This window comes from Electrona antarctica, assembly GCF_951216825.1.
Source record: "Electrona antarctica genome assembly, chromosome: 14".
Taxonomy (NCBI): domain Eukaryota; kingdom Metazoa; phylum Chordata; class Actinopteri; order Myctophiformes; family Myctophidae; genus Electrona; species Electrona antarctica.
In genome coordinates, this window is record NC_136795.1 from 27,384,290 (window position 1) to 27,404,893 (window position 20,604).

The following is a 20,604-nucleotide window of genomic DNA, read 5'->3' on the forward strand; positions in this document are numbered from 1 at the left end:
GTTGTTACTATTCCAATGACCAAGTTGTGACAAGCGATATTGAAATACAAAGTTACAGTGCATATTTTCACATGACTTTGTAGTGTTTAATTAAGGACAGTCTTTAACATAAATGAAACTATAATTTGATTAGCCAACAATTTTTTTTATTTTATTTCAAACTGACCGTCAAACTGACAGTATTGGTGAAATAGTATTGGTTTATATTCAGCTGGTAACAATGGAAAACAAAAAATAATAATAAAATAAAAAACTACAATAAACCTAGTGAGAGCTAATCAGGGAACTAGTAATTCAACATTGCTAGTTTCTGTTAATAAATGGTCAGTAGGATTGTACTATTTATACAAGTTCAAGATAAAATTTGCTTTGCAGTACTGGGATTCAATGTCAAACGCTCAATTCTTTAAAACTGAACATTTACTAGGAATGCAGATAGTCGATTATTACAATGGCCTGTAATGTCGTCATTCCAGTTTCCTATGATAATAAGTTACACATTAATTCATGACTTGACATTCATGACATTAATTCATCTTCAACAGTTCCAAATAAATGTTGTGCCACAAGATTATTAATTTATTTACTTTCAAGTCCATTAAGTTTTCTTTCTTTCTTCTCTACCAGAGCTCTTATACAAACATATAAAGCATGTATAATAGAAAATGGTGTGAAAATACTCTTTGTTTATATTACGATGACATCTCCTGCCAACTCGGTTTGTACAGTACATCACATCACTCAAAGTCTTGAAGTTGTGACGGACGGTGGTGTCATGCGTTGTGTGCAAGAGGAGGAGGATGGCGTGCAAGTTCACTTGGTCACGGCTGCATCAAGCCAGGCCAGTACCTCCTGAAGTCCCTGACCAGAACGCGCACTGAGTTCCAGCGTTGTGATTGGCTGCGTAGCGGATGCAACAATGTCGTCCATTCTGAACAATGACTTCACCTCTACTAAACTCATTGTGCAAGGCAGATCCCTGGGAAAAGGTGGGAAGAAAAGAAAAGGGTGTTTCCAGCTGAGAATGATAGGATGAATGCACTGTTCTCTCTGAGAGTGGGGTCCAGGGACCCTCAGGGTTCTAAATGGACGCTTAGAGGTCTGTAACTCTGAGAGTGTACAAATGGAACCAATTTGTTACCCTCTCAGGGTTATGGGGGTTCTGATCCTTGAAATTAAAAGGTTTGAGAACCACTGCTATATATTATTTCCTGTCTCTGAGATCTAAGTAAGTATACAGAGTGCATTAAATGTGTTGTGTGTTATGTCAATGTTATGTGTTATGGCAGCTTCACCTTTTGTTGAATACAACAAGAACGGAGGCAGTCTGCAGAGGCTTGGCGGCGAGAACAGACAGCAGCTGGATGCAGGAGGAAGATACCTGTGATATGTTGGCTGAGTCCACCATGAACTATGTAAAAACATACAGTACATATATTTATCGGTTAATCAGTCAAGCATCATGTCAGCACTGAAAATAACACGACTGATACCTCCTTAAACAGGCTTTCAGTTCACATGTTGATGTTATCGTGTATTTTAGGCTTAGAGTTAGCCTAAAATAATACAGAAACAGAGAGTATGCCAGTCCTGAATGCTTCAAATGATGTTGCAAGACTGTTTTATACACTTAAAGTGGTTGCACACTGGACACGTTTTTCGGAAAACCGACGGAAAAACGCAGCTAAAAATCCGAAAAACGCAGCAGTGTGCAGGGACCTTTACTGTAATATTTAAAATTATTTTTACTAACTTGTAGCTGCACTTTAACAAATTATTAATGGAATTGTGATTTATTCCTAGATCAGTGGCTCTCAAACCTTTTAATTTCAAGGACACCCATAACTCTGAGAGTGGAACCATTAAGGGTTCACACTCAGAGTTACAGACCTGTAAGGGTCCATTTGGAGCCCCTTCAAGGAACCCAGTTGGCCCCTGGGCCCCACTTTGAGAGCCATTGTCCTAGATGTTTAAATGACACACTGGTATCGGATTGGTTTCTGGTGTGGCTTAGTGTTAATTCAGAAGTGTGATTCTGAAAGAAAAACGTATGCTATAAGAAGAACGTACAATGACACAGGAGCAGTCGTTGAAGTAACTCGGCCAGATGGGGCCCATACAGCCTCCTAGCTCCCTGACGGTCACCCTCTTCTTCTTCAGTGTCACGTCTGTTAGGTTGGTGCCAACCTATTTTAGAAGAGAGATATTATCCGTTAGGTTGGTGCCAACCTATTTTAGAAGAGAGATATTATCCGTTAGGTTGGTGCCAACCTATGTTAGAAGAAAGATATTATCCATCAGGTTGGTGCCCACCTATGTTAGAAGAAAAAATAAAATGTATATGACAATCCAATCCATTTTATTTATATAGCACATTTCACAACTCAGGGTTTACAAAGTGCTGTACAGAAAGTTAAAAGCTAAATACACTGTAAAGCTGTAAACATAGAGACACCAGCAAAACCACACAGTAAAAAGAACACATAACAACAAAGCCAAACAGAAACTCAAACAGAATTAAAAGCCAAGGTGTAAAGGTGGGTCTTAAAACGAGATTTTAAAGTCTTGATGGTGGGGGCCATGGGAGGGGAGCTCATTCCACAGTTTGGGGGCTATATGACAGAAAAGGCTTGGTCACTTCTGGTCTTTAAACGTGCCTTTTTTGTAACCTTGAGATTCAACTGGCCTGCAGACCGCAATGGCCTTGAGGGAGTATAAACCTTTATAAGATCAGAGAGGTACTATGTGGTGCCAGACTATTCAGTGATTTAAAGACAAACAATAAAATCGTAAAATCAACAAGCATTGCAGTAGTCCAAACTTTTGAGTGTAAATAAAAGCATGAATAACACGTTCAAAATCGTTAAAAGAAAGCTCAGACTTGATTTTGGCAAGCAGCCTCAGGTGATAAAAGCTGAAACTGACCACAGCATTTACCTGTTTGTCTAGTTTGAGTGCATTGTCAAATTTGACGCCAATGTTGGAGACAACGGGTTTGGCATATGGCTGCAGGGGACCAAGGTTGATGGGTACAACACCAGGGCCACTATAGGCCCAACACTATGACTTCCGTTTTGCTTTCATTTACACTAAGGAAGTGTAGTATGCGCCGAGCCAGCGACGCCCAATCCAGCCTAATCCAGGCCTGGCCTAAATTAAGATGAAAATAAGAAAAGTTGAAAACAAGAAAAGTTCCTTCCATGATTCTTTCGCTGCCTGCAACACCACTTCTCTTTATTACTCACTGTAGGCAGAGTAACAGGCGGTTCTCCCAGTTCAGCTGACCCATCACCTGTGAGCTGTACATACGACCCGTGTTAAAGAAGAATGTTTATATACTTATCTTCATTCACAATTTCAGTTTAGGGTTGTACTCCCCCAACCCTACACCCACCTCCAGTTATATTACCCTGTGTTGTCGTTGTCGCATTTATGTACAAAAACCTAAGGTGTACTGTAGCCTAAATATTTACTATTGTAGGGAAATACAAGAGTTTAAACTGTGTACACTGTATCCTGTATAGCCTACCAGCATTACTAAATATATGCTAATCACCTAAATAAAAAAATAATGTATAAAAAACAATGACACACACTGTGCGGTCAATAACCGTGTAACCAGACATAATGTAGTAAATCAATAAGTTGACCACCTTGAGCTTACTGGCCCTAGAATGGCAGATCATACAGTATACACATCATACACATGTATTACACACTACAATCTTTGTAGACCACCGACACAAAGGATATTATGTAGACGCTTCAATAATAGAGTTTTCCCAACACCAGTCGCTCCAAGCAACAGACACATTTCATTGCTTTTCCAAAACATGTGCTATTATCAAACAGGAGTAGATCACACAGCTAGCAAGGACCACTAGCCAGACAGCCTGTCTGGTACCATAGAAACGGACGCTCATGTGACAGTCCACCAGAACTGTGATAGGACAAAAATAAACCAATCATCCAGTTGCTGATTGTTGATTGGTTAATACCTTGATGACACACAAAACCCGGAACCAAAACACAAGTCGCCACAATAACAAGCAGCTACTCCCATCCTCCCATGCTCGGACACAAACGGAATTCACGCCCCATCCTCATGTAAATCAATTAACTCGACTCGAGAGTCCTACTGTCAACAGTAGGAGTACAGTGTCGTGAACATTCTACACCGGTTCCTCGAGAATTTGTATCACACCATATGGATTATGGAAGCTAAGATCAAGAAGGAGCTGGGCACCTCCACGCTGAAGGCAACTGGATATTCTGGGAGTGGATGCATCAGCGAAGGGCACAGCTATAGCACTGACAATGGGACTGTGTTTGTGAAGATAAACCACAAGAGTCAGGTTGATTTAACCGTTTATGTCTTCTGATTTAATATCAGTTCGTTTGCCATTTACTTTAGTGTCCCCCTGGACTCCCCCATATGATTCTCATCACACCTACTCATTTAAATGGACACAGGATAGGTGCATGGGCACCTCGATGTAAATATTGTATTTTCTAATATTTTGGAAAGAATAGCCAATTTAACACAGAGGTGCCCACTCTTCCTTGGTGCACACCTATCCTGTTACCATTTAAATTAGTTGGCTCGATGGAATTACTGTTACACGTATTATAATATTTAAATATATATATATATTATAAACTATTCATAGATATGGAAAATCTAAATGTTGAGAGCCGACACTAATCTTTTAATGGTGCACGCACGCACACACACATACGCACACACGCACACGCACACACAACACACACCTAAACATAGGGTATATATACACTTTAATATCTTAATTGTTAACAGGTGTATCATGTTACTTCATCATGTATGTTACTAAATCTCTAATTTTACCGCTTTCTTTTACCGTATTCAGGCCAAGGAGATGTTTGATGGGGAAATGGCTAGCTTGGAGGCCATCATAAAGACAGAAACCATAAAGGTTCCTAAGCCTGTGAAGGTGATTGAGCTTGACACAGGAGGCTCTGTGTTTGTGATGGAACATGTGAACATGAAAGGCCTGACCAAGTAAGATCTCTTTCATACTATAATTGGTATAATACTGTATATATTGACATTTGTTATTAACCTGATATTACCGTACACAGGATGCAGGTACTCACTATTTCTCCTACACGTGCGTACATTTACTATGTCCTCATACAGTATTAACCAGTGAGCTTCATATGTGTCTACTGCAGTTTGTACATGTATTCTTACGTTAAGTTAACTTGTAGTATCATGTGGGGTGGATTGTTGGGAGTACTGAGGGGAATATATTTGATTTTTGTTTACCATCTTCAAACACTTCCTCAAATACAGGTATTCAAAGGTGCTTGGAGAGCAGATGGCAAATCTACATCTTCACAACAAGAGACAGATTGACAAACTAATTGAAGAGCAGCAGACCGTAGGTAATTCAACTCATATCAATAATAACTCACTTAATACCAGCCACTGTAGGTAACTGCAAAATGTAAGAGATCTTTGCCGGATACCTTACTGTACATGTTATCGTGGTTAGTCTATGTCTCCTTTACGTATAATATATAAATAAAATAATAATAACGCCTCAGATTTATGTACCGGTAGTACTAAAAATCGAAATGAGAAAGTTCCACCAGGAGGTTAGTGGCATCACTGGACTGGACCTGAGTGGACATGAGGATGTAGGAAGTCAGAGAGGTATGGAGCAGTATTTTGTAGTGGATTCTTTGTTTGATGGGTATCCAGTCGAGGTCACGGAAGAGGACTGGTGTAATGTGGTCTCGGGAGTGGGCACTGGTGAGTAGGCGGGCAGCTGAGTTCATGCTTAATTTATGCTTAATATGCACGCAGGAAAAGAAGCTGGGCAGTCTGAGGTGGCCACCATTGAAAAGTATGGCTTCCATGTACCTACATGCTGTGGATCAATACCACAGGTAAATGATGGTATCACTGAAAAGTCTGTGTACAGATCATGATGTCTGTCTATTAATACTGGTTTGTTTGTCTCCTGACAACGAATGATGGAGCTTGTACTAAAACGAAGTTCACCCTCTTCTTTAGACCTGTAAACATGTGATGAAATTAACTCTGATTCTCTGATGATTTTAAACTGATTGCTCAAGTGGAATATTGCTGGTCTTCTAATAATAAGACGTACTATTTTTACAGAATGTTTGCCTGTTATTACATGCCCTGAATAGCGACGCTAGGGTTTTAACTAAGTGATTACATTTTTTATGCTTTTCATATCTTCCCAGGAAAATGAGTGGCAGGATGACTGGGTGACATTTTACTCCAGAAATAGACTGGAGCATCAGCTTAATCTAGTGGAGAAGTCTTATGGGGACAGAGAAGCCCGGGAGTTATGGACTCTGCTCCAGGTAACCCCCTCCCTCAGTCAGAACATTTTGAATCATGTATACTGTAAGTCTTAAGTAGCAATATCGGAGTGTAAAAAATACATTTGTTACAAGTAAACGTCCTGCATTCAAAACCTACCATTAAAACCGGGAAAGCATCTGTGATTTTAGATTTTAGCATTGGCTATTCAAAATAGCATAAGCTCATAGCACGTCGCTTAGAAGGCATTTTGTCTGCCTCAGGACTTCATGTCATAGTACATTATTACAGTACCATCGACATGAAGTAGAAAAAGTAAAAGTAGACATTATGCAGAATTTCCATTTCAGAATCATAATCATGTAATTGCACTATCATTATTGTCAATAATGTATTGATCATTAATGGATTAATCACTTTTAATGTTGTCCCTAGTAGGGACAAGGTGGAGCTCATTTTAACGACTTATATACTGCTGGGTAGCGTAATCTATACAAATTTATCACCATTTATAATTTAAAAATCACACCTGTGTGAAGTAAGGGGTGCTCTTATCATCATACATCATCTCATTCCGGCCAATTACAATTTGCGTCCTCACCTTCGTCTTCAATGTTTGTGTTTACACAAACACTCAAAGCTAGCTATTCATTGTCAATGGCATTTAATGTTTGTGTTTACACAAACCGTCAAAGCTGGACATAGGAGGGCGTCCCTCAAAAAAGTACAATATTTCCCTCTGAAGTGTAGTCGAGTAGAAATATAAAGTAGCATGAAATGGTAGTATCAAGTTAAGAACCAAGCACCTCTACAAGATCTGATATTTTCACCAGTTCTAGAGCTACATTTTTTGGGAACGACTGCTGTAAAGTACATCTTATTAGTAATGGACATATAAACGTTTCTCTTCATATACTCTCCTGTCTCTTGTGTTGACCTGCTGTTTACAGCCCAAGATCCCTCAGATGTTTGCGGATGTGGAGGTGGTTCCTGCCCTTCTTCACGGAGACCTGTGGGGAGGCAACGTGGCAGAATGCTCCGAGGGCCCCGTCATCTTTGACCCGGCTTCATTCTATGGCCATTCAGAGTACGAGCTTGCCATCGCGGGGATGTTCGGCGGTTTCAACAGCTCCTTTTACTCTGCCTACCACGACAAGATTCCCAAGGCGCCGGGATTTGAGCAGAGAAATCAGCTCTACCAGCTCTTCCACTATCTGAATCACTGGAATCACTTCGGTGGAGGCTACAGAGGCTCCTCGATAAGGATTATGAAGGACCTTGTGAAATGAGTGCACACTTAACCCATTCAAAGAGGTCTAGTTTGACCTCTAATATCCAAAAGCTTTCATGACAAATTGTAACAGAAACCACTTTCTTCTACGAATATAAACATCACTGCTAAATACTTAGAGGTTGAGCATATTCTGATTTCTGTTGTGTTTTGGAGATATTCCAGCACTGAAAAAAGGTAGTCCGAAATCATTCCATTTCTCAGCACACAGACATGGCATTCCCTCTCCTAAATTCTAAAATGTATTATTTATAATTATTCATTGAAGTTAAATATTATTCTATAGGTTTATTTATTTTAGTACGATGATTGATTATGTATGTACGAAACTGAACAAGTTTATTACCTTTTAACTTGGTTATGATGTCTATAACATAGACAGCTTGCACACTATGTTTTTATTGATCTGTATTGAACAATACATTAATGAACTGTTAATTATTACCTTTGATTCCAAATAAAACGAATATCCCATGTTTCAGATCTCTCTTGGAGCATGGGATGGGGAACTAAGCTTAATATATTGCCAGGTTTATTCTGTACAAAATAACAGTGAAGATATGTATTACAATGTGAGAATGAGAAGCGCACGGATGAATTAGGTAAAACGCCATGAATACTTGGCAAATACTAGTTCATTTGCATACTATAGAGACCCGTGTGAAGTGAGGGGCACTCTTATCATCATACATCATCTCATTCCGGCTAATCGCAATTTGCGTCTTCACTTTTCTGCCCTCACTTTTTAATAAAAAGTTTATATCCTCAATACGTACTTTACTCAGCCAATCAAATCATCTCAATTCGTGCTCAGCCAATCAAATTATCGTTGTGATTCACACAAACGCACAAAACTGGGCATAGGAGGGACTAGCGCCCCTCAAAAAAAGGTGATTTCCAGGCAACGAGACTATGCCTGACTTTATTCTAGTGAAAACATTGTGTAAAGTTTTCATGACGTCATGTGGGTCAATTCATCATCATCAGGCCCGGATTAGCAATGGAACCATCAGGCCCGGATTAGCAATGGAACCATCAGGCCCGGATTAGCAATGGAATTTACTAGAGCTTACTCCCCAGGGCCTGCAGCCTGCAGGGCCCTATTTCAAATAGGTACAGTTGTTGCTTCCGTCTAAACCGTATTCATAGGTCACCGATTTCAATGTAACGCAACACAGGAACCCCAGCTAGTGTTTTTTGTCATCCAACAGTTTCTAAACCACTCAGTAGGAGGGAGGAGACTAAAAAACAGAACTGGGCACGTGAACGCAAAAACGGTTGTACTTGATTGTGTTACGCGCACATGAATCACATGCACGCATGCGAAGATGGAGCCTTTTGATTTTGTGTAGGGCTAGGGCCCTCGGAGATTCATCATACATCAGCAACCACACTTTATGTCTATCTTTCTGGTTTTGATTTAGTTTTAGTTTTTTTTTCCTTCTATTTCCGTTGTTTTCATTCCATTTTAAGTTGGGTTTATTTTGGTTTGGTTACTTAAAATGTTATTGATATTTGTTAACATATATATATTTTTATCTTTCGCCTTTATTTTATATTTTTTATAGAGGGATAGACAGTAGGCTGACAGGAAATGGGGAGAGAGATGGGGGGGTGACATGCAGTGAGGGCCATCGGGATCGGGAGTCGAACCCGCTGCCAGACTGAGCTACCAGCCAGGGTGCCTGGACCACTGAGCCATGGCCCAGGCCCATATATTGTAATAAAGTCAGGGGCAAAATTCAACAAGGTCAGAGCAACAGCAAAAATAGCAACTAACTCTTTGTGTTTATCACCACAAGGACCCGAGGAAGTGCGTTTATCACCACATGGACCCAAGGGAGTGCGACGCCCACCGTGAACTCTGTCAGAGCGGCCCAGAACCGCCGATCAGACCGATATGCCCATAGGCATAATGGAGTTGTGGTTCAGGCCCTGCGCCACGGGGGTTCCCCTCAGTTTTACGGGTTTTTTTAACATGTTTTAATGTTTTACTATACAGGTGTGCCCCCTCGCCACTTTCAACTGGCCCCGGCCCCTTGTTCATTTCATCCTGGAGCCGAGCCTGTTTGTCCAGAAACTTTTAAAACCTTTGACCTGCTTGTCATACAGACAACAGATGAGTCGCCTCACTGGACTCTGTTCAGAGTCCTTGTCCTTCATTTGTGTGATTGACAGGAGAGATGATCAGAGGAGCAGCCAATGTGAAGTGAGGGGCGATCTTATCATCATACATCATCTCACTCGGGTTTTAACAATTTGTGTCCTCACCTTCGTCATCAATGTTTGTGTTTACACAAACACTCAAAATTGTCCATGCATTGTCAATAGGAATGTAATGTTTGTGTAGGATAAAGTTTGTGCACACCAAAAGCTGGACATATGAGGCCCTCAAAAAAGCAAGAAAGAAAAAAGAAAGAAATGTATTTACTTTATAAAATAAGTAATTTGGCCTACTGTATCGTGCAGGAAAGGAAGGAGCCTAGTCCTCTCATTTGCGCTAGCCCCTCCTATATACAGGTTTAATGTTTGTTTTTAGTTCAATGTTTGTTTTAAAAATGCCATTGACAATGAAGGGAAAATGTACGTCATCTTGTCCCTAACACAAACATTAAATGCCATTAACAATAAAGAGAATTTAATGTTTGTTTTGACACCGTTTGTTTGTTTTACATCACCATTACATCACCTAATCAACATGAGTTAGACTTTAATATATTAGCGCCCCTCACTTCACACAGGTCACGTGTGATTTAAATTAAGAACTCAAAAGCAGTACAGTACATAGAAAAGTATTTAATTATAATATCAATCTGAATTTCCTCATTAGTTTGCACTGTACAGCTGTCATAATCCAATAGATCTAAATCTAATGGTATATCTGACTGCATTATAAAGCCGCAGCATAAGAAATCAAATGAGTTGACAACTCAAGCTGAACTGAACCTTCTCGCTCACTGTAGCGGGGCGGTAACCAGCGTGATGTTGTCGTGAACAGTGAGCACAGAAAACAAGTCGATACATTGTTACAACTTACATTACTGTTGTATTTTTTTGTGCGCGTACGTCTTTTTTTGTATTATTAAAGATAACTATTTTATAAATGTATGTAACTGACGACGCAGACTAAAACCTTATCCGCCTGCACCCCAGTTCGTTTTGGTATGTCGCAGTTCCTCCGCGTTAGCTATCTGTCATAGCAACAGTACCATTAGCTAGCGAGTCAGCTGGAACTGACTGGACAGTGGTCAGTGGACAGTCTACGTTCAGTCTCCTCTCCAGGTTCTCTGTGTGCGCGCTACTACACGATTTAACTAACTGAAATTAGACGTCCTTTCTTTGTTGTTAAAAACTCAAGCTACAAGCATGGCTCTGACAGAGACGGAGGAGAATGACTGCAGCGGCGAAGGTGGAGGTGAAGCGGAGGTGGTGGCCAAAGCCTGCCTCCTGGGGGAGTTCAGGGAGAGCGCCGAGGCCCGGGCTCTGCTCTGCAGCCTCCCGGAGGTGCACGGCAACACCACCACCAGAGATGTTGCAACAGAGAAGTTCCTGGGTGAGATGATGATATAAATATAAGCACTCACTGTGTCAATCCAGTAGAGTAGTTCACCAAAAATATCACTTATTACACACCCCGTGTTTGTGTTCATGGAGATTTGTATATCCCCATTATCACCAAAAACGGGTTCAATATTAGGCAGGAAAAAAGAACCGACACGGTTCAACCACGGGTGGAAAAGGGGCCAAATAGTCTCCTACTAAAATAAAGAGTCTCTTACTAGTACTGACCGACCGATGACCCGGTCATCAATTTAATAGTGTAGGATTAGGATTTAGGAATGTTACAAAAACAAAATAAACTCCATAAATTCAAGGTTTAATGGGGTTTCTGCCTTTATTGATAGTATAGTTGATTGACAGGAGTTGGGGAGTGACCGCAAAGGTTGTCAGGATTGGGATTTGAACCTGTGACACGCTGTCAGACTCACATTTAGCAGCTTAGGTGCCCGGACCGCCATGCCAGCCGTCCAGGCAGTGGCGTTTCCAGGAATTAGAAACCTTTCAGGTTTGGTGTTTGAACTCCTTTGGTCTGCCTTTACAGTAATACGCCGCTCTGCGTCCGGGCCTAAAGAGTTATTTTTGATTGATTGAATACTTTATTAACAGTTTGCAATTAGTGCAGAGGTACATTTACAATGCTGATTGTTAAAAGGATAACACAATCCCCCTAGGGGCTTGTTTCCATTGTATCAATTCATTAACTTGTTAGCTAGATACCTCACTCTAAAATGGTGCTTCTTTTGTACAGTCATCATGGATCGATACCAGGAGCAGCCGCATCTTCTGGACCCACATCTAGGTAAAACACACACTTGCACACACACGCGCGCACACGGCCACACACACACACACACACACACACACACACACACACACACACACACACACACACACACACAATTCAAAGGGCTTTATTGGCATGAGAAAACATATGTTTACATTGCCAAAGCACAATACAATCAAAACAAAAAATAATCTTCAATAAATCAATTTCTATGTACCAAGATCACTCGATGCAGATAGTGCAGGAATACACACAATGATTTGTCTTTAGGGTGGATATGTTCCATTTGATATCCTTCTCCTGTCACAGCAGCTCACAAATGCTGTGTTTGCACATTGTTGTATTTCGCCCAGCAGATATGAGTTTTTTTTGTCATTAGTCATGTTTTCAAAATCTCTGTGGGTAATTGTAATCTGTGGGAAGTATGTGTCTCTGATGTCTTGGCACGCACACACACACACACACACACACACACACACACACACACACACACACACACACACACACACACACACACACACACACATCCATCCAGTGTGGTAGGATGGTGTCTCTGTCTCTTGTCCCATGTGATTTGAGCCTATGTAAATTGTGCAGCCAATAACCAACATGTTGGTTATCATCCAGATAGGGTTAGAATAGATAGTGCAGAGTGGATGGGATTATGGGATTTGTGGTATTGTAAACCGTTCAACCGTGCCTCGCATGCAAATGGAACTTATTCTATTCACCATTCTAGACAGTCTTGGCTCCTTGGCAACGAATGTGACTCCCATTGCGAGAAACCTTGGTGTCCAATTTGACACTGAAGCAGGTAGTACAGACCTGCTTCATGCATTTAAGAAACTACAACATTAAATATTTTCTCTCTAGTCTACAGGTAATCTTAAGACTTTTGTGAATGCTCTGGTCTGGTGTATTCTCACTTAGATTACTGTAATGCTTTGTACTCTGGTTTTAGCCAAAGCCTAATACATCGCCTACAACTGGTTAAAAATGCGGGAGCTAGGCTCATCACAGGTACTAGGCGATATAAGCACATACAGCACCAGTCTTAACGTCTAGCCGCACCTAGCTATCTATGCAATATGGTTGCACTATTATGTGCCGGCACGTATCTGGTCGGCGTCTATTTGAATTTAAGGTGACTCATAAGGCTAAGTTGGTCACCAAAGGAGATCAAGCCTTTGTTGTAAAGGCCCCTATGCTCTGGAACAGCTTACCAGAGGAAGTCAGGTTAACTCAATCCTTAACAAGTGTTGTTATTGAAAGGTGCCAGATGTACAGGGAGGAGACAGGAATACAGACGGAATGAACCAGGCAAACTCCAACTGAATTAGCTTAGTAGGGTTTATAACTTTATTCGCAAGAAAGTTAAGTACAGACAGACAGACAGGATACGCTGTCAATATCGTAGAAGCAACCAGCTCATCCTAACATCTGCTCCTTTTATACTCTTATGTATCTGTTCCAATAATTCATAGACCCCTGGATTCCAATATGCCATTGTTATTGTGCAATCTTCATTTTGGCGTTATAGTGGCCTGGTGTTGGCAATAAACCCCTTGTTTGTTCCGAAGTTCTCTTCTCTGTTCTCTCCTTCGCATTATCTCAGCCAAAAGGATAGACTCTCCTCCAAGCATCTGGTAAAATGTTCACAGAGGCCAAGGCCTTGGTTTAGTGCTGAGTTTGTTATTTATTTTTCTGTTGTTATTGCATTATTGCATTATTGTTGTTTATTGCTGTTTTGATTGTTTGTAACTTTGTTTTAAAAAAGTGCTATATATAAAGTATTATTATAATGGTAGAAGAATTCAAGAAAGCCAACAGACCCACAAGATGGAAACTTATCTGGGATGGTCCATCTGCAACATTCTGTGCTGTTGTCCGCTTGGAATGGCAGGAAACGGGACTTACAAATTGCAATTAATGACCATCAATGGAAAAACATTATGCTAAATAGTAAAAAGATATGTTGCAACTACAAGCCCAAGGGAAATTCAATTCAAGATTATACATAAATTACAAACTACACCATATCAAAGGAGCAAATATGATAAAGACTGCTCTGGTACATGTCTAAAATGTAAGGAAAACATGGGCACATATGTGCATCTAATGTGGCTCTGGTACTGTGCTACGTTGTCAATACTACAATGTTGGATTGAGGATGTTGTTCCATCTGTATCAAGTTGGCTCCATAATGTTCTACAACTGCTCCCACTAGAACGGCTCACACATGGATGGATTTTTCTTAGTTTGGGGCCCAGTTGTGGAATACATGGGAGGAGAATATGCAGAAATATTATCAAGGGGTTTTGCAAATTAAGGAACCATTCCTGTTAAGTACAAAGGTTTTATGATTTCGAAGACTATGAATACATATATAAGTAGTAAGAAGAAGATGATCTATGGACGTATGTACTGTATAATGTATGTAGGTATGTCTGTGTTAGTCTGTCTATGTATATGTGAGTCATGTATCAGTTTGTGCAAAAATGAAAAATAAAATGATTGAAAGAAAGGAATCACAGCCATGACGATTATCAAAACATTTCGTCTCTGCTATCATCGCCTTCATCGCCCTTTTCGCCCATGTGGCCCAGGCCTTTTAATAGAACTTGAATGGGCCTTTTCGCCCATGTGGCCCAGGCCTTTTAATAGAACTTGAATGGGCCTTTTCGCCCATGTGGCCCAGGCCTTTAAATAGAACTTGAATGGGCTAATTATGTTTTCCGCACTGGTATATTCGTCTGGTTTCCAGGCTAGGCCAGCATAACTGCTTCTGTGCAACTCAAGAGATCCTTTTATGTTTCTGCTCGCCACCATTTGTTGGAATATCTAGCCTTTGGTCCACATGAGTTCTTCTCCTCTGCCATTGACCTCGGAATGGCAAATTGAAACCAGCTGTGTGTCACTCACACTCACTCTCTCTCTCTCTCAGCTAAGTCAAAGTGTAAACAGTCTCCAGATACTGAACACTACAGTGTGTCATTGTTGTTGTTTTGTTTTGTTTATTTAGTTTTTTCTCTGTATGTGTGATTGCCTTGTAATGTTCATTGTTGTTTTTGAGTGGTGTAAACCACTCCTACAACTGGCTTTGTTAGTGCGCAAAAAATGAGCATGGTTGTTATGTTCAGGGGTTTTTTTCTGTGCAGAAAAAATGAGCATGGTTGCTATGTTCACCCTGTTCACCCGGGTGTGATTTCATTACGTCAGACATGATTTCATTACGTCAGACAGGCTATATAAGACCTTACACCACTCAGTTCACACGGGAGTGATTTTTTGTATACTTGGATGAAAAAGGAAAAATCATCAATCATCATGTGATAAATGACGTGGCAAAAAATGTAGGCACTACAGTATCGGTAGCTTTGCCGATACTGGTTTCGAAACGAATGTGAAGTATCTGACAATTCCTTCTTACATAGCCTTTGGTTGAAGCTCTTTGTTTTTTCCCCAAATTTTCCAACAGAGTGGATGTTGAACATGTTGTTGGACTTGGTGAGAAGCGAGAAGTCTCCACCTATGCTGGTTCATCTGAGCTTCAAATGTCTCTACATTATCTCGAAGGTCAGCCAAAAGCCGTACTCTTCGACTGCCCAGGTTGCGCTCTGTGTAATATGGTTGTTGTTACAGTGGATGAAGGAATGAACCCCTCTCTAAATTAAGTCTGTTACTTTTTTTTGTTTTCTGAGCAGGTGAGGGGTTATAAAATCTTCATGCAGCTCTTACCTCATGAGGTTGCTGATGTGCAGCCAGTTCTGGACCTACTGTCCAGACAGGATCCTAAAGAAACTGAGGTAAGCTTACAATGAAAAAGCCTGATTCCTGTATATGTCTGAATAGAATAGAATACTTTAGTGTACAATGTACTGTAGGGGTGCAATAGTTAAACTAATGATAATAAATCTAGAATTTGACACGTTGTGAACTTAGATTGGCGATATATGCCTGATACTGACTGTTGTATTGTAAAGTGCATTGCGCCGTTTTCAGGCCATGTGTTACTTTTCTCATATGCAGAATATTATAACAAATCAAGCAAGTGTGGAAGTGGCTAATGGCCTGGTTCAGGTGGATGAGTGACGGTTCCGTCTGGGGGAAGATACTGTTTCTCAGTCTGGATGAATGGGGGCATGAATAGTTTTATAACACCTTGTGTATGGGCAAACAAGGGGTGGCATGGGTGAGTTTGGGCCCTTGGTGATGTTGATTGAACCCACTGAGCTGCTCTTCTTCCCAGCTGAGTCCATGCAGGAGCTAACTATTTCCATAGACAACGCCTTGGTAACTTTGGTTCCAACAGCCAAGAACCTTGGTGTTGTCCTGGACAGTCAGCTCTCATTCAAAGCACACATTACAGTGGTCACTCGATCCTGTAGGTTTACAATCTATAACTTTGGACGAATTAGACCCTTCCTCAGAGTCAGCACAGCTCCTTATCCAGACATCAGTCAGCACTTGCCCTAGCCTCGAGTCCTCGACGACCTTACAAGCGTATGCAAAGGCTCAAATTATGTAACTTAGATAGCATTTTATGTAGACATAGCACTCTATAGTGTATACGCATTACGCAATGCATAGTTTCATTATATAGATGTTCCACTGTTAGGTTTTTAGCTTACGCATGATTCTTGATTACTTGATTTTTATGCATTTGATTTATTACCATGTTTTGTTCTTGCTTACTGTAAATCGCTCTGGATGAAGTGCCAATTGCCTAAATTGTAAAGGAGCAGTTAAGTCCACACTAATTATCCATAATGTATAAATTATGGATATAGGGTCAGGACAGCTAGGCCTTTTCGGGGAGGGGTCAGAATAAATTATAGACTTAGACTGTTATTCGTCTCAACTGCTCAAGACTCTTGAAGAAGTTTCTGGTGGACCCCTTGTGGACATGTGGTCTCACGATGATATGATTTTTACTGCATACTCAAACACTCATACATACACTTACTTTGACTCAGGATTTTGCAATTATGTAATGTATCTCTCACCCCTGCCGGTTCTTCCCAGATCTGGGAAACCCGCTACATGCTGCTGCTGTGGCTCTCTATGACCTGTCTCATACCCTTTGACCTTTCCCGTCTGGACGGCCACCTCGGCTCAGAGGCTGGCCAGACCAGAGAGCCCACCATGGATCGCATCCTTTCTATTGCCAAGGTAACCTCACAATTATATGTTTTCTTTAACCCAGACCTGAGGACCCGATTCTACAAATGTCTTCTTAAATCCTATCCTATAGATAATCTAGTATGGTTCTATATCAGTGCTGCTCAAACTATGCTCAAGAACCCCTAGAATTATATGTAGGCTATTTGGCCACCGAAAATATGTTGTTCCAGGGACCCCCCAGAAGCAAAGATTTGAGAGGTGATAAAATGGTTACCAATGTAATCAAAAAAGTCAACCAAAGAACAAGATTCCTTTACAGGATCTCCTCACTGGTCAACAAAAACACCTTGAAGACCCTAACAGGAGCCCTTGTACAAGGTTTCTTCGACTATGCATGCACCTCTTGGAACCACAGCACCTCAAAGGCCCTTAAAACAAGGCTCCAGACTTCCCAAAACAAACTGGTCAGGCTCCTACTTGGCCTCACCCCCCGAACCCACCTCACCACCAAGATACCCATGTACCTGTCTAAATACTTCCTTAATGTTAACGAAGTCCACACCCACAACACCAGAGGGAGAGCAACAAATCATGTGCAACCCAGATTCGGCACAAACAAGGGACTAAATTATTTTCGCTCCTATGCCACCAAAATGTGGAACGCCCTACCAACAGTCATTAAGACATGTGAATCCCTTGATTCCTTCAAAACCGCTCTCAAAGGTTTCCTACGGATGGCTGCAATTCTAAACTGGCCCCCGTAAAATCCGCCCCCCCCACCCCTTTTTCCCCTCACTGTATATGTTTCTTTTCCCCTTTTACCTCCTTTATGATGAATTCCTGTTCTGTTCTTTGGCTATATAGAAGTGTCTATTTGTACGTCTCTAATTGTTTTGATGAATTGAACAAGGTGGACCCTCTTGTAAACAAGTGTAATGCTGTATTGGGTCGTCCACTCACAGTTAACAGTCCTTGTATTGAGTTGTGCTTGAAATGTACTGTAATTTTGCAAACTGTTAATAAATATTTCAATCAATCAATCAAAAGATAAAATCGTTCGTTGGGAAAGAATAAATATTCAACATTTTCAGGATGTTTAAAAAATAGCAGATCTACAAGCTCGTAGCGCGGCACTCGGTTCCGCGCTACGAGCTTGTAGGTCAGCTATTTTCGGCAATTAGATTTGGTGTAGAGGGCAAAAAAGAGGGAGCCAAGTATAGCCGGTCAATGAAGTATAGGGTTAAAGTGGTTTGGATATAGCTTTAATGCCTGTGGTGTGTTGTGTTGCCTGCGGCTGTGTCTTGGGAATATTTTCATTTGTGTTTGTTTTTCTAAAGAGCATGTCTGCTAATGACTGCATTTACCATGTCTTATCAATGAATAATTTATTCCACATTCACTTAAAACATCATCATCATAATGAATCTGTTGAGCACTTATCGTAGCCCAGTGCAGGCAGCATACGTCTTGGTTGGAAATTAACTTTAGATTGTTAATGTTTAACAATAATATGTGATTGCAGAGTAACATAATTTGTACCTCCAAGATTTTCTAACTAGTCGAATTCACATCAGATGACCACAATGCAAACATTGTGTGTGATTTGTCAGCAATTCATATTCATATTAATGTTGAATGTGTGTGCTGTTAACTGTTAACTAATAGAACTATGGACAAAAAAAGAATTCACCCACTTTTACTTGTAAATCTGTGATGTGACGATAAAGCTTATTCTGATTCTTATTCTAAACATTAAGCTCTCAAAGTGAAATGCTATTTCAAAACAATTTTGTCCGCAGATGCAAAGAACTTATATAGTTTCAACCAAAGTTATTTTGACTTTCTTAAAAAAAAGATAACAAAACGTATGTTGCCTGTTTTAGTCGAATTGAAGGCCTGCATCTTGACAGGAGTATTTTGGAGAAGATCATTGTTCATGACACAATTAGATGTGGCCCAGAGCCACCACATGTAATGACCTGTGATATGATGATTGTATAAAAGGGCTGGCTGATATGGACAAAATTATTAATTTCAATCAACATGTTTGACCAAATACCTGATAATATTGCAAAAATACTTTTGCCATTTTGGAAAAAACTTGAAAATATTTAAAGTATAAAATGAGACACAAGCAATTAAACCCAATAAAAGACAACACTTATGTATTATTACTACATTACCATATATCCAAAATCGAACATGACATCTAGTCTCATGATAATGATGTCAGTGTAATACCAATATACTGTATTGCCCAGCCCTATTGTACAACTACATTATGATGGTGGATTAACATGCATTTTGTTGGTTTACAGTCCTATCTAACTGTCAGTGATAAATCCAGAGATGCTGCATCTGTATTGGTATCAAAGTAAGTACACACTGGAACTGATCGTAAAGCACTTGAGGCTGAATTTATACTCCATCACACAACAGTGTCGCTTGTCCTTTGGGGGAATCCCTGTTGCCATCTTCAAGGCTTTTCCAATTCATGTAAGGGGAAGTTCATGATGTCAGCTCCTGTCAGACATTTGTTTATTTATTAGAAAGTGGGTGACATCGAGTCTGTTCCATTTCCAGACCACAACCATTTCAGGAAGTGTCCACTTGCGTGATATAGCCAAAGACAATACAATAGGAAGCAAAGACAACCATCCTCCATTTCCTGTATACATAATGTGTATCGTGGTTATGGGTTTAGGAAACCTGTGCGAGTCTCTTAATTCCAATGAAGAAGTGCAGCGACCACGCCCATTTAGGAGCCCCAGTGTGTGTACCATTACCTAGTGATGGCGTATGTTGGCAAATCTTTGACATATTTAGGTGTGCTGTGACCTGACCTCAACGATTTGCCATTGGTGCAAACAAAGGGGGGGCTATTGATGAGGGGAAAAATCGTCAGGCGACACTGGCGTACTACGGAGGTTATATACATTAGTTTTTTGGCATAGGTCCACTACTTTTAGTCCACCACTGTGACGACGTAGGGGCTACGACGTGGTCGACGACACGGTGGGGAGTTAACTGTGATTGGTCAGCTTGGGTCCCGTGACCGTCGCTAATCTCTGTGGATTTAGACTAGCAGATGCAAGTGATGCATTATTAAATAAGCAAGTGATGTATTTTTTTTTTTTTTGATTAGATTCAATTTATTGTCACTGTACAGAGTATACAAATACTTAGACAATGAAATGGAAGGTGTACAAAGAGTGCACTGAGCCGCTGCAACATGAGTCGCGCCGCCACTAACTTCTCTTTACATCAGAAAAAATAAAGAAGAGAGAAAAAGAAGGATAGTGGACAGAGAGGGAGGGGGGGGAGGAAGTGGACAGAGAGGGAGGGATGGGGGAGGGAGAATACTCTCCTTCTCTCTCTCCTTCTCCGGAACAGCAGCAGGTGGGGCTTGGGGGGGGGGGGGGGGGTGGGCGAAGTGTTCGTTAAGTTCATTGTTTATGTTTGTGTGTCCTGAGTAGCCCTCTCCGATGTGGATCTCAGGGTCGCGTT

At 40.7% G+C, this 20,604-nt stretch overlaps 3 protein-coding genes across 5 annotated transcripts in view; 2 read left to right on the forward strand and 1 right to left on the reverse strand.

Annotated features, from left to right (window-relative positions):
- Positions 1 to 556: 556 nt before the first annotated feature.
- On the reverse strand, positions 557 to 3,888 carry arl16 (ADP-ribosylation factor-like 16). 2 transcript variants are annotated; one of them, XM_079520307.1, is made up of 5 exons: positions 3,753 to 3,888; positions 3,246 to 3,300; positions 2,071 to 2,187; positions 1,296 to 1,411; positions 557 to 979 (listed from the first exon to the last, which is right to left on the reverse strand). In XM_079520307.1, exons 1-5 carry the CDS (start codon positions 3,833 to 3,835, stop codon positions 814 to 816), a joined length of 537 nt encoding a protein of 178 aa, XP_079376433.1. In that variant the 5' UTR covers positions 3,836 to 3,888; the 3' UTR covers positions 557 to 813. The 2 variants fall into 2 exon arrangements, with proteins under 2 accessions (XP_079376433.1, XP_079376434.1); XM_079520308.1 differs by having other exon boundaries at positions 3,246 to 3,292; positions 3,745 to 3,880.
- Positions 3,889 to 4,039: 151 nt separating this feature from the next.
- LOC306937367 (ketosamine-3-kinase-like) lies at positions 4,040 to 8,147 on the forward strand. Its single transcript, XM_079521083.1, has 6 exons — positions 4,040 to 4,355; positions 4,887 to 5,038; positions 5,333 to 5,424; positions 5,849 to 5,931; positions 6,256 to 6,378; positions 7,288 to 8,147. Exons 1-6 carry the CDS (start codon positions 4,215 to 4,217, stop codon positions 7,624 to 7,626), a joined length of 930 nt encoding a protein of 309 aa, XP_079377209.1. The 5' UTR covers positions 4,040 to 4,214; the 3' UTR covers positions 7,627 to 8,147.
- Positions 8,148 to 10,582: 2,435 nt separating this feature from the next.
- tbcd (tubulin folding cofactor D) overlaps positions 10,583 to 20,604 on the forward strand; it is a 47,260-nt gene continuing 37,238 nt past the window's right edge. For both annotated transcript variants that reach the window (XM_079521035.1, XM_079521034.1), the window contains exons 1-6: positions 10,583 to 11,181; positions 11,938 to 11,988; positions 15,452 to 15,549; positions 15,678 to 15,779; positions 16,999 to 17,145; positions 19,416 to 19,471. In XM_079521035.1, the coding sequence (XP_079377161.1) occupies positions 10,995 to 11,181; positions 11,938 to 11,988; positions 15,452 to 15,549; positions 15,678 to 15,779; positions 16,999 to 17,145; positions 19,416 to 19,471 (641 nt within the window). In that variant the 5' untranslated portion in view covers positions 10,583 to 10,994. The remainder of the gene's footprint in view (positions 11,182 to 11,937; positions 11,989 to 15,451; positions 15,550 to 15,677; positions 15,780 to 16,998; positions 17,146 to 19,415; positions 19,472 to 20,604) is intronic.